At 29.5% G+C, this 14,386-nt stretch overlaps 1 protein-coding gene across 1 annotated transcript in view; it reads right to left on the bottom strand.

Annotated features, from left to right (window-relative positions):
- Positions 1-404: 404 nt before the first annotated feature.
- Positions 405-14,386, bottom strand: part of LOC130821747 (probable rhamnogalacturonate lyase B) — a 16,828-nt gene continuing 2,846 nt past the window's right edge. The window contains exons 4-20 of the mRNA XM_057687530.1: positions 8,648-8,729; positions 8,235-8,356; positions 7,734-7,781; positions 7,307-7,420; positions 7,004-7,123; positions 6,781-6,916; positions 6,513-6,695; positions 5,808-5,966; positions 5,525-5,722; positions 5,299-5,440; positions 5,055-5,214; positions 4,379-4,495; positions 4,128-4,266; positions 3,576-3,801; positions 1,066-1,235; positions 788-986; positions 405-712 (exon numbers count right to left, since the gene is read on the bottom strand). Coding sequence (XP_057543513.1) covers positions 405-712; positions 788-986; positions 1,066-1,235; positions 3,576-3,801; positions 4,128-4,266; positions 4,379-4,495; positions 5,055-5,214; positions 5,299-5,440; positions 5,525-5,722; positions 5,808-5,966; positions 6,513-6,695; positions 6,781-6,916; positions 7,004-7,123; positions 7,307-7,420; positions 7,734-7,781; positions 8,235-8,356; positions 8,648-8,729 — 2,623 coding nt within the window. The remainder of the gene's footprint in view (positions 713-787; positions 987-1,065; positions 1,236-3,575; positions 3,802-4,127; positions 4,267-4,378; positions 4,496-5,054; positions 5,215-5,298; positions 5,441-5,524; positions 5,723-5,807; positions 5,967-6,512; positions 6,696-6,780; positions 6,917-7,003; positions 7,124-7,306; positions 7,421-7,733; positions 7,782-8,234; positions 8,357-8,647; positions 8,730-14,386) is intronic.

Raw genomic sequence — 14,386 nt, 5'->3', positions numbered from 1 at the left:
GTAGGCGCAGCAGGTGCGTAATGTGCTACTGCGAAAATGGCACGTGGTGTCATCCATCGGCACGTGATGGAGAGGAACCACGACATGTAGTCTGGTGTTGTAGGTGCGCCATGAACATCGATCGGCGCATCTTGTACCAGCAGCTCCAGTCTACCATCCCAACGAGCGATGTGACGCCAATTGATGTCCATCCAGTTTGCCGCACCCTGATTTTTGCGTGAAATCTGGTGCAGCTGGGGTTCAGTGTCACAAGGCGGTGGAATGCCCTGTACCAACCCATATTGGCACAGTACGCACTCTGATAGATGTACTTCGACAATGTCGAAGCATATGAGTGGCTTAAAAGCCCTCCACGCAATCTTCTTGACGTTCTTTTGGGCAGCACCACATAGCCTCATATACAGTTATCCAAGGGCTGCGGAGCCCCAACTATACTCGGCGATGCACTCCCACGGGTCGTCAAGTAAAGTTAAGTAAAGGAGCTGTATTTGGTTGTTTGTTTTATCGGCAAACAACATAGCTCCTATCAAGTATAAGAGGTACGCCTTGGTGTACCTCGAAATGGTGCCTTCATCAGCATCTTCGAGGAGATGCGAGAAGGTCTGAACTAACCACGTGCAGCGCAAACCGCTCCCCTTAATCACTTTCGGTGGAGGGCACTCTCCCAATATGCGATGCACCATGTCACGCCAGCGTGATAGCTGACGTCCGGCTGTACACACGGCACGTCCCTCGATGGGAAGCCGCGTTAGTAAGGCTACATCAAGCAATGTGATGGTAGCCTCACCTAGAGGTAGATGAAATGTATGCGTCTCCTGACGCCATCTCTCGACCAGTGCTGTGATAATGGTACGGTCAACTCTGTCGTATGCAACAAGGTGAAAGTCGTATAACCTCGCTAGCTCTAAGTACGGGATGATCCTATCATCGATCACCCATGGAACGGAATCTGGAAGCCTGGTGCCTAGCGTTTCTGCATCGGACACCTATGAATATTGACATATAAATAAGTTACTTGTATGTTAGCATTAGTAAAATGCAAATCACAAGTATCGTACACCTAACCTGGGCATCCCAAAGAGGAGTAATCCTGTGCTCATGCTGCATAGTCAACACACTAGGATCTAGGGGTCCTGGAGCTGCTAGATCCATCTCCTGCTCATGCAAATCACAAGTATCGTAGGGGATTGAGAAAAAGTACAATATGCGGAAGAAACGACGGGATTTACAGTTTCCTGAGTTAATATAGGCATAGGGTAGGAGTAGGATTAGAAGTAACTACATTCCCTAATGATACTTCTTTTATGTATAACTCCAAAGAGGAAATTTGGGTGGACTTTGAATGCTCCCACATAGCATCTATAGCCTCATCATCCTCAACAGGAAAGACAAGCAATTCTCCACTCATGTCATATTTAAAGCTTATATTTACGGTACTTCTAGTAAAGTCCAATCCAATCTTAGAACATATAAAACATTTAAAGTGGTTCAAATCCATGTTCGAATTGCAAGCAAACAACTTACGTCTTCCCCCAACATAATGAACTTTGCCACTACTTTCTCGAATACAACCATTCCAAAAACATACTATAGTCACGCGAAATGATGCCATTTTCTACATTAATACAAAGAAAATCAACATTATCATCAACTTCATGCCCATACAAGTACATTATATATTCATTTGATTATAATCTTTTTTGGTCTAACAATTATTACTTATAATATTACTTCATTTCTAATAATATTATCAACATTGAATTCAACTAATTCAACAACATTACTTCAAAAAACAACATAAAGCTATAAAAACAATTAAAAATTACCTTCAATACTTATGAATGATTAAGAATAGTCTTGATTTAACAACTAGTAACCTACATTTGAAAAAATAAGCAAATTTGATTATAACCCTAAAAAACTACATATGCACCAAAAACACACAAACAAGTTTACCTTTGAGCAAGCTAGAGTATCCCACACTAATTTTGAAGTGCCAAATTGAAAGAGGAATGCAAGAATTGATGGATTGAATCAATGGTTTTAGAGGGAGAATGTCGAGTGTGAAGGTAAGGTTTTGAGAAATGGGAAAAAATGGGAATAAAAGAAACTGATACGTGTTTTTGTGCAGCAGGTCTGTTTGCAGTTATTAACTGCGAACAGCCAAGCAGGACAACGTAGCTGTTTGCAGTTAGTAACTGCGAACAACTATTTTGTCCTATTTGGCTGTTCGCAGTTAGTAACTGCGAACAGCTCCAAACCTCAGGTTTGGGATTTTCACGCTTACTTTTAGAATATTTTTGAAAGTTAGATTATTTTGTTTATTTTTATTATTTTTTCGCTTAATGGTTTCAAATTTTCTCATATTCGGGCTTGCAGATATGTTTTAGCTGGGCCATTTTAGTGGGCCTTGTTTCTTTGCTGCTGCCCGCCTTTTTCTTTGTGCCCAAGTCCCAATAAACATGCTTTATAAACATCAATAAATCTATGAGCTACTCTTGTGAGAGACCGTCTTTCAGTGAGATGATCTCAAAATAAAACACATATATATGTTAATAATTTTTATTAGGCGCTCTTAAACCATGTATGAAAAATATCTCACGGTAAGACCGTCTCATACAATAATTTGTGATCATCTATATAAATAAATATAACTAAAGTAAAACAAAAAATATCATTCCCTAAAATTGATTATGTCATAGAATAGTTTCCTCTAAAACTCATAAATGATAGTCATTATTATTATTGTACTTTTATTTTGTACCTGATTAGTTATTCTACAATTAATGATGGAAACGAGTAGACAAATATCTATCGTAGTTTATTTTTATAGAATTACTAAAGGAGAATATTTAGGTAAATAACTGTTATTTAAGAAAGTAATGAATCACTTTATGTGTCTCTATTTTGTAGGAAGACTTTTGAGATTTTATTTTGTCCTTTTTTTATTTTATACATTTTAATTTTTATTTTTTTTTATCTTTATGTGGTTATTTGTAAATAATCATTATTGTTTAGCATTTTCTATTACTAAAGTATAGAGTAGCATAGATTTTATTTTTTAAAGTTTTTTACAATTTTTTCTCATTCTATTAAAATATTTTTTTTTTTTTTTCTATTTTAAAAGGATGCGTATTAGTAAAAGTTAGTAGCAAATACTCATAATGAAGTAAACCGACTTTGCACTAATAAGGTAGTGAAAAGTATAAATATATATTATACTTATGGTTAATCGAGTACAATATATAAAAAAATCATAGAAATAAAAAGTGTAATTGAAATGTATAATGTAATAAGTAATTATTGTAGTAACCAACTTAATTATACATTGATATTGATTTAAACACTTATAATCAATTATTAAAATATTAATTTCTTAAAATCCACAAAAATACCAAAAAATTATTAAAACCGTGCAAATTTTAATAAAATACAAAATAAAATGGAAAAATGAAGAAAAAGTAAATATATTACGATAGGTGAGGTAGGAATTTGAGAAAATTAATATTTATTACAATACTCCATATATTTTTTATTCTAAATAAATTGCTAAGAAGTAGACTAAGAACTAAGACCCTCTAAACGTATATAATCATACAAAACAGCACAAAAGGGATTTGCCACAATTGGTTGTGTCAAATATAATGTGTTCATTCCATTTTGAAGCCATGAACTTGATATATCAAAGCTAAATTCCCAATATAAGCCATGTATCCCATGTCTTGCAATAGCGTTATCAGATCCTATCTTGTGCGTTGCAAAATGTGGTCTTGATGACGTGTCCGCATTATTAAAACGTCCCTAAAAAAATTATCACAATGTTACAACCACGAACTAACGAAATATTTTGATCCTAAATTTTATCAAATGTATCAATTTTTAGGATGTTAAAGCAAACAAATTGGGTGTTTAGCAAATAGTTGATAACTGATATTATTAACTGGTTTGACCAGCTGATTTTGAACCCGAGTAGTTTGTTTAAAAACAGCTTATTTATAATAATAAGTTGTTTCAATCAGTTAATTTAACATTAGTATTGGATAGTTTGACCATCCAACCCTATGTTTGTATCATAATAAGCTGAAAATTGCCCAATAAGCTATCTTGTCAAACACCCTAATATGTACGTAACGTACCTGTATATGAGCATTTGATGCAGAAGCTAATGATAGTCTTAATGTGTAACTTCGAAATGATGGAATCAAATCTTGAATTGGGAATTGAATTTGCCATGTTGCTGCTTCATATTTATTCGTATCTATGCGCCTGCATTACGAAATACTCGATTATTATTGTTATTATTATTGCTATTAAACTCGTGAAAGATTATAAGGAGTACAAAAGAAATAGATGATCAATAAACGAGATTATTGTTTACCTTGGTACATGAGCATAGAACCAATCTTTTGTATATTTGCTAACACCAATTGTGTAAACAAGGTCATTAGTAGGATAAATTTCAGTGTATCTATCCCATAATCCGTATTGTCTGTACCTGTACATTCACAAGAAGATGCAAAGGTAACTGTTAGAGTATATAACGTATTATGGGGTCTTAATCATATGTTTAAACTTTTGGTTGATTTGGTTCCTTAATATGGTATCAGAGACCAACGTATAAAGAGAGTTTGTACTGCATTCACACTTCTACTCCAAAAGGCTATTGTGTGAGTGGGTGTGTTAGAGTATATATATGTAACACTCCTGAATTTCCAATACACCATTGAATTTCCAACCCCCAATTTACGAAACCAAAATCGTGAAGGACGGGAGGAAATTTGGGTGTTACAATATAACATAATTTGTGGCCTCAACCATAATTTTAAACTTTTGGTTGATTTGGTTCTTTGACATGGTATCAGAGGTCAGCGTATGAATAGGGTTTGTACGGCATCCATAGTTCTAGCCTAAAGAGCTCTTGTGTGAGAGGCGTGTTTAGTATATAACATATTCGAAAGCCTTAACCATCAACTTTAAGTTTTTGGTTGAGTTGATTCCTTGACAGTAACAAAATCAATGAAACGGAGGAGTAAGTAGGTAGAAAAATCATTTACCTATTCTTCGTGCTATTGATAAATACAGGGTTAATATATTCGGGTCTTGGATCAGGCACGAAAAACTCAGCTGCTGTCCGATCAGGAATCCCGATTTCCCAAAGCGTAGGCCCGTTTCGTGGTGCCTCGTAAACGATCTTATCTAAACTGATCTGATCACCTACATTAGCATGAACAGGATAAATGTATCCTGTCCTAAACTTCACATGAAAATGAGCAGGCTGCAGGAAGAAAATTAGTGTACCTGCTTGAACTCTGATGTTTGCGTCATGTTTATACTCTCCTATGACACCAGAAACCCATGAAAACAAACTATATTCCCCTTCATGTATGTTCTTGATCACGAAATTTCCATTATCGTCCGCCTGAACCCAAAACTGATAGCCCTGTATCATCGAATCAATCACTTTAGAGTACTAATTAAGGCCAAAAATACAGTACTAATACTACATATACGTCGTTTTCCTTACCTTTGTTTCCGTTTGCCATGAGCCTGCTTCACCGGGTGCAGCTAACCCGACCCAAGCAGAACTCGCGGGAATCAAGTCACTACTCATGTGTTCATCTCGAATCGACAATTGCCCCTTAACACATCCTCGTTGATTAGATTTCACTAAAAATTCTGATGCGATAAAGTCGTAAGGCCACTTATCGGTTTCTTGTTTCAACTGATGCATAAAACTTTTGTTAGAAAGTTATTGATCAAAAAATAAAGTCCTAAAATAACAATCTGTACACAATGTTTTATATTACCTGATTTTTTGCATCATTCCAAAGGTGTTCATGAGTATCCTCTGAATCAGAAGCTTTGTTCAAATAGACAAAATAAGGGCCCACTGCCTTTTGCCAAGACTCTCCATCTCCAAGTGATATTTGCATGAACTCACCAACATAATGACCAGAAAAGAAGTCCTACATTTTTTCATACTATTAGAGTGTATAACATATCATATGTTCTCAACCATCAGATTAAGTTTTTGGTTGAGTTGGTTTATTGACATGGTATCAGAAGCCATCATGATAAGAGATAACGGTTTAAATCTCAATCACCCCTCATTTAAAGTGAAATATTTAGGATAATGTATGACTCCAGTTTCTGCTGTGTCCACACTTCTAACCCAAAGGGCTCTCATGCGAGCAGGGGCGTATCTAGACCTGGGCTGGCATGCGCCATAGCCTGGGTCATGAAAAATAAAGTAGTATGTTAAACTGATGTTCAGTGCTCGATCCTATGACTTTCAATGCGTTTTGACAAAGGCGTTTCCAGCTAATTACATCATGCCAATGAGAGGTCATATAATATTGGCTCAGATGATAAATTTTTACTAAATTTGCCCCTAATGCGAGAGGCGTGTTAGAATTATATTAACATATTCTGCGACTTTAAATATCAGTTTAAGCTTTTAGTTGCATGACTCATAATCAGCGATCAAGAAGTAAATAGTAGTATACACTTACAATAAGGCTAATAGGTCCCAAATGAGAAGTGAGCTCTTGTTTGAAAGGCCCAGCCGAATAAAACTCAGTACTTGGCTTAATCAACCAAAACCCAGCTCGAGTATCATCATCAGAAGGACTAGAAATCCATCCATGTACTTGTTGATCTTTCATATCTTGCGAGTATTGATACTTATCTTCAACCTGATTTATTACCAAAATCATATTATTAATATAAAAAATATCTGATTATATCGTACTAGAAAATGTACGTAGAACATGACCATACCGCGGTTTTTTGTTCAGAATCAGTTTGATTTGTCCATAGAACGGCTTCTTTATACGCAAGAGGCTGACCATTCTGTATATCCTGATTAGTCGGCATGGCCTTTTGGATATCGTCTGTAATAACCATGTAATGGAACCTATAACAAACGACTTTTTGTAAGCAAACCCTGATCAGGAACAGATCATTATAGCTACATTTGGGAAAAAAGAAAAAAATTCCTTACTTATCTGGTTGAAGTCTATAGGCAACTCTTATTTGAGAAAGATTGGTAGCAGGAAAACTTTGTTGATGATCTAATGTGAGATAGTTGTATAACCCAGACGAGCCTCGAAGCATTACAAACCTATAATCAACAAACTCATAAATGTTTAGCTAGCTAGTTCATATTTTGCGTCAAGGATTGAACTCGACTAAAAGTTTAAGCTAATGGTTGAAGATGTTGGGTTCTGATACAATGTCGATATAATCAACTCAACCAAAAGTTTAAGCTGATAGTTAAAGTCTGAGGATATGTTATGTTATGTACCTGTTGTCTATGTTGAGAGGAATTGAATTTGAATCTCCTTTCCATTGTGTTGAAAAGGAAAGCTCTACTTGATCATCATTTTGTATAATCACTTTAAAATTTTCCATATGTAGCCTGCATTATCACAAAACTATTACTCAATTGTGTATCATACTATGACAACATTCCATTGCCTAATGTCATCCAATGGTTCCATCTTACGGGGATGAGATCGGAAACGTCAGATGTGCGCAACCTCACAATTATTGGTGATTACAAAAAGGTTGTTTCTGATTGATATCAAACATAATCAACTTAATATATTATTAAAAAGTGCATATAAAGATAAAATGTTCCGAGTGAATAAGAACAAGCTACAAATACTCAAAGCTCTTGGTAAATTTAGAAATAAGAGGATGGAAACACAGGATAATGAAGTAAAGCATACCAGTCTTGTCCGTTGGTATTTTCTGTTGTCCAAAAAATGTCCCAGTACCTACAAATGTCAATTTTACTGTTAGATTATACTCTTGACATGATATCAGAAGTTAGCATAACACAAGAGGTTGCAAATTCTAATCTCAATCACTACTCATTTAAAGTGGATATTCAACTTTAGGTATGAGGAAGGTCTGTGTTGTATCCGCACATTTAGCCCAAAGGGCTTTCATATGAGAGTGCGTAATAGAGTATATAACATATTCTGGAGTTTTAATGTAACCCAAGGTGCACGAAGCTAGCTACTATACTAGCATCAATCAAAGATGATTTTTTTCTCATTGTTATGTACACTCGATAATACGAATAATATTTACTATTAAAAATCAATCGTAAACAAACATTTTGTTATCAATATACAATGATAAGGTTTCATATATTCGATTATTTGATATTTAAAATGTATTATTTTTATTATAATACAATGAAATAATGCAAATAGAGTACTTACCCTCTAGTAGTTTGTTTGTGAGTAGTATCAAGGACATTCTTCATTCCATCATACTCAATTGCAGCCACATCACCTCCAGGTATTGACAAACTTACTTTCACTAGCCCATTATCTAAGATTGCCTGTATTATGTAATGCCCAATAAAAAATTAGTTACTATATTGTTAAAGAATATTCCGGACTGTTTTTTAAAGAGGATATATATCTAATTTAATATAAAATTTAAAATTTATTATTGAAGTCTGTATCAAAATATATTATTAAATTTTTTAATTTTTATCTTTTTTTTTTTTTGTAATTACTGTTTAAAATATGTTATCAAATACCCACAATTTATATTACGAATTAAACTATAATATAACTAAAATAAAAAAAAAATCTAGTAATAGTTGAGATTATATTTTAAGACTAACATATTGGTCATTCAAATTCAAGGTAACTGGAGGGTTGACATTTGGTGACAATCTTTGACTATCATGACTTTTCCTTGGTTCCCTACAAACAAAAAGTAATAGCACAAAAATAAGTAAACCCTAAATAAATAAAATAAAATAAAAATCAGTCAATCATAAGTCAAGAAGTTATTCTCCATGTTGCATATAGTAAAAATCAATTAATATTCAAGTTTAAAAATTTTTTAGTTGGAAAATAAGTGTCACTTTTCAAAAAATATTTTGATTTGATTTTTACGATGCAGTTTTTTCTAAGGTCGATCCAAAGGATGGGTGAAAAGGGTCACCATCGAGAAAAATCCTTTAAATTTAAAACAAATACGTGTGAATGTAAATTGATATGACAACGCAAAATACTATAAAAACTTTGGGAAGAAAACTAAAGTAAAATAAAACCTTACTTACAATTTCAGGGTAGATACAACACATAATTATTGCATTAATTTATTGGATCTTTAAAATAATTAATCAAAAAATTAATTGTATTAAGATATTTTGTTGCTTATTTTCAATAAGTAGCCTATAGTGTTGACACTTTTGACCATTACAAAGCCAAAAAATTAGGTAAAAAAAATTATATGTTTTAAAAATTTTAGAAAAGATAAAGTATGCTAAGATTTTAGAGCCGTTAGATCATGGATCATATTAAGCATATATATAAAGTCAAATTTAACTTGTGAAAAAAATTTATAAAAAAATCACATATAATTAAACCTCTTGAAATAATATAATAATTAACCTTCCTTATATTTCTTGCATCTAAACATACAAACATGATCAAACATATTATGAAAGAAAAAAGAATTTTCTCGTGACGCTTCATCATAAAAATATTGATATTATGATTTACTACTTGATCAAAGATATTATCAAAAAGTGTACTCCTTAATTTATAAAAAATGATGTTAAGCGTCAAACGTTAACGTTATATTTATAACTTGAAATAGAAAATAAGAAAAAATAAATAAATAAATAAAAAAAGATATCGTATGTATGTATATTATTTTTAGGGAGTTTGTTAGATTATCTTTTTTATCGTTGTATATTTTAATTTATATACACTTTAAATAATTGCGTAAATTTTGATAACATTTTCTATAGATTTTTTCTCCTATTTAAAAGGGTTAATAGTATTTGAGAATTATCGAAAGATCCTTAAAAATTAATTCTAAATGCATGTTAGGAAGAAAAGTAGCTACTACTTTATCGGTACATAATAAAAGGGCCCTAACATACACTATCGCCCAGGATACCAATCATAATTAATGCATTAATTTATTGGATCTTTAAAATAATTAATTATATTAAGAATTTAAATTGCTAAATTTCACTAAGAAGGTGTTCTCTTCAACTTATTTTTTTGACTTATTTCTTATTCTTATTGGAATCAGATCAGATCAGATCAGAACTATTCAGATCAGATCAGAAAGTTTCAGATCAGACCAGATCAGATCAGAACAGATCAGACCAGAACAGACCAGATCAGATCAGACCAGATCAGATCAGACCAGATCAGACCTGACCAGACCAGATCATTGCAAATCAAACCATATTATTATTATTATTATTATTATAGAATTCAACTAAATATAGTCAACGATATTTGGGCATCAATTCAAAGAGAAGCAGAAACATCGTAGTTTTTCATGTTTAATTTTTATAATGTAATATATATTATTAGATGGAGAAACTATGTAGTATGTAATAATAAGATCAGATCAGACCAGATCAGAAAGATTCAGATCAGATCAGACTGAATCAGACCAGATCAGATCAGACCTTAGTAAATTCAGATCAGATCCAATAAGATCAGACGAAGAGAACATGTCCTAAGTGGTGACACTTTTGACGAGATACAAAACCAAAAGTTCAAGTAAATGGGGTCAAAAAAATTTATAATAAATTTTAAAAATTAAATAAGATAAAGTTTGCTAAGATTTTAGAGATCATCAATCATATTAAACATATCAAAAAATTAATAAATAAATTCAAATTTAACTTGTGAAAATTTTTATAAAAATTCATAGTATTAAACCTATTGAAGTAATATAATAATTAACCTACCTTATATTTCTTGCATCCAAACATACAAGCATGATCAAACATATTATAAAAGAAAAATTAATTTTCTTATGACGCTTCATCATAAAAATATTGATATAATGATTTACTACTTGATCAAAGATATTATGAAAAAGTATACTAGTCTAAGAACACCTTAATTTATAAAAATGTTGTTAAGCGTAACCTTATATTTATAATTTGAAATAGGAAATAAGAAAAAAAAAAAAAAAAGTATTTTATTTGTGTATATTATTTTTAGGGAGTTTGTTAGGGATATGGTTGAATTTTTTAATTTCTATATATATTTTAAATAATTACTTAAATTTTAATAACATTTTCTATAGATTTTTGTTTTCCAACTTAAAGGTGTTAACATAATATAAATTTATTTTAGCTTTTACCTCAAGTAAATAATAAATTAAAGTGCTACACCCTAATTATCCGGAAACAAATATTACTCCATGTCTTATTACTAATAAATCGTCAGTTTAACTACTCGTATAATTAACTATAATATTTTCCATTAAAATTTACACAATTAGTATATTAAACATTTATACTAGAATAAAATAAATCCAACAAGATATAATATGAAAATAATCAATTTTTTTATACACTCCTTAAAAAAACTTATTTAAATCTCTCTCGCCTGAAGTATAGTAAATATTAATTGTTTTCCAAAGATATATATTATTTTAAAAACTAATTACTTTTCTATCGATCTACGTATATAATTACTCATTATTTTCAAAATCTCACCCATGTTTCTGCCCTAGACTAAAAGCTGAAAAGCTTGAAGTACTAATTAGCAAACCATCAGTCCATCCTTATTCAAAAGACAAATAATATTCCGGAATTGTATAATTACTTGAATTCATGTTTACCTGATTATTTTCTTTCATTCACTACCATACAATCTAAAAATAAATATAAAAAACACTATAAGATAATTTGTTTTCAGTGGTATACAATTTGTGACACTTAATTTAAATGTCGCTATTTTAAATTTCTAATAGTATATAAGAGGATTTAGTGACATTTATTAGACCTTTTAGCAGTATTATAAAAAACCACACTAAAGCATTATAAATAAAATGTAGCTAAATCACGAATTTAAAAAAAAAACCAATAATTATTACACTAAAAATATTAATCGGTGGCATTTTTTTTAATGCCACTAAATCTAATGTCGCAAAAAGTTAAATTTATTGTAATGAAAACTCAAAAACGATCGAACTCTAATAAATAAATAAATTTGCAAATTGAACAACGACTAATAATAACCTACCATAATGTTCTTGCATCAGAAGAAGAAAGCATGAACAAGAATATTATGAAAGAAAAAATAATTTTCGCCAAGCCCTTCATTATAAATTTATTGGAATTATTATCTGGTACGAGTATTTGATTAGAGTTATTATGGAAAAATCGGAAAATGTTTATCAGACTAATCATGCAAGATTTTCCTATTAAAATGATTAAGCTAAGAAAATAACTTAATTAATGTTATATTTATAATTAATGATAATAACGGCTCTATCCCAAAAAAGAGTATATAGGATATTTGAAAAATAAATTAAATAAGAAATGGTCAAAAAAAAATATTTTATTCATGTAAGTTTTTTACGAAGTTTGTTAAAAATATTACTTTTAATGGTTATATATTTTATATATATATAAATAATTAATTGGAGAATTATTATTTTCTATCCAAGACTTTATATGTATAATTATATTGATAACCTAATTATTAGGAAAACAAATTAACAGAAATAATTTGTTTTAAATTTACGCAATTATTAAAAAAATTTCAATTTATTGTCATTGATAATAAACATTCATAATTCTAGGAAGCAGGGGCGATTTAGGGCCTGTGCGAGATGTCCAACCGCTCGGCGAACGCAAAACTAAAAGGTCACATACTAAAAAATCATATTGAAATAGCACAATATTGAGGTAGAGTAGTTGGTAAGAGCTTTTCTTAACAAATTAATAGTAATAAGCTCAAATCCTATTAAATACATTTTCTTTTTCCAAACCAACTTTTTAATTTCTAAATATTTTCTCTTACCTCATTTAATTTTTACACATTCACCAAACATCAATTATCACTAACTTAATTTATAAATATAATCACTAATTTATTTCTTAAACATTAGTCGATTAGTATTTTTTTTCTCTTCCATTTTAAACGTTAGAGATGACAATTTAATTTTTAACAACTTAATTTAAGTTATTTTTATAAAATTAATATTAATAAAATTAGAAATTGAGTTGAGTTTTTATTTAATTCTAGTACATCAAAAACAATGAAATATGAATTGCACAGAAAGCAATTTTTTTAAAAAGATTTTAGGCTGACTCAATTGAGGCCATCTCATGATGAGACGGTCTCAATAAAAAGTAGTGATAAATATATAATACAAATTCTCATTTAAATTATGCTAAACAGTCAATTAAATTCATTAAAAGTTTCACTTTTGTACTTAAAATGCTTTTTTTAATAACTTTTTTGATGGCCTCATATAGTTAAGAAACAATTATAATCCTATTAGTGATAAAAAAAATAACCACATTTGTACTTTTTTCCTTCTAGTTTTAACTAGAACTATTTTGTGACGAGTATGGAGTAGTTGTTTATTTGTAAAGGGAAAAAATATGATTCATATCCAATAAGTTAATATATATATATATATATATATATATATATATATATATATATATATATATATATATATGCATGTATATATATATATATATATATATATATATATATATATATATATATATATATATATATATATATATATATATATATATATATATATATATATATATATATATATATATAAAAGGTTAGAAGCAAGTGAAAACTAAAAATCAGACTGAGATGTACATATATTGTGGCAAAAGAAGTACATACTATCTTATAGGGTGTACATATTTTTGTGCAGGAAAAAAAGTTAATATTATTTACTGAAATGTCATTCGAATATGTATACCTTTTAAACATGTATACACACATCTTAGAAAATGCCAAATTATTTACAATAATGCCACTGAAATATGTACACCATTTAAAATTTATTGGTTTTCAGTTTTCATCACTTTTATTGGTTTTCTCATGATCCAATATATATATATATATATATATGTATGTATATATATATATATGTATGTATATATATATATATATGTATGTATATATATATATATAAATGTATATATATATATATATATATGTATATATATATATATATGTATATATATATATATATGTATATATATATATATATGTATATATATATATATATGTATATATATATATATATGTATATATATATATATATATGTATATATATATATATCTATATATATATATATATATATATATATATATATATATATATATATATATATATATATATATGTATATGTATATATATATATGTATATGTATATATATATGTATATGTATATATATGTATATATATATATATATATATGTATATATATATATATATGTATATATATATATATATATATATGTATATATATATATATATATATATATGTATATATATGTATATATATATATATATATATATATGTATATATATATATATATATATGTAT

Source organism: Amaranthus tricolor, chromosome 8, assembly GCF_026212465.1.
Source record: "Amaranthus tricolor cultivar Red isolate AtriRed21 chromosome 8, ASM2621246v1, whole genome shotgun sequence".
In the NCBI taxonomy this organism is placed as follows: Eukaryota; Viridiplantae; Streptophyta; class Magnoliopsida; order Caryophyllales; family Amaranthaceae; genus Amaranthus; species Amaranthus tricolor.
The sequence above is the reverse complement of the archived record's forward strand: the minus strand, read 5'-3'. Positions and strand labels throughout refer to the sequence as shown.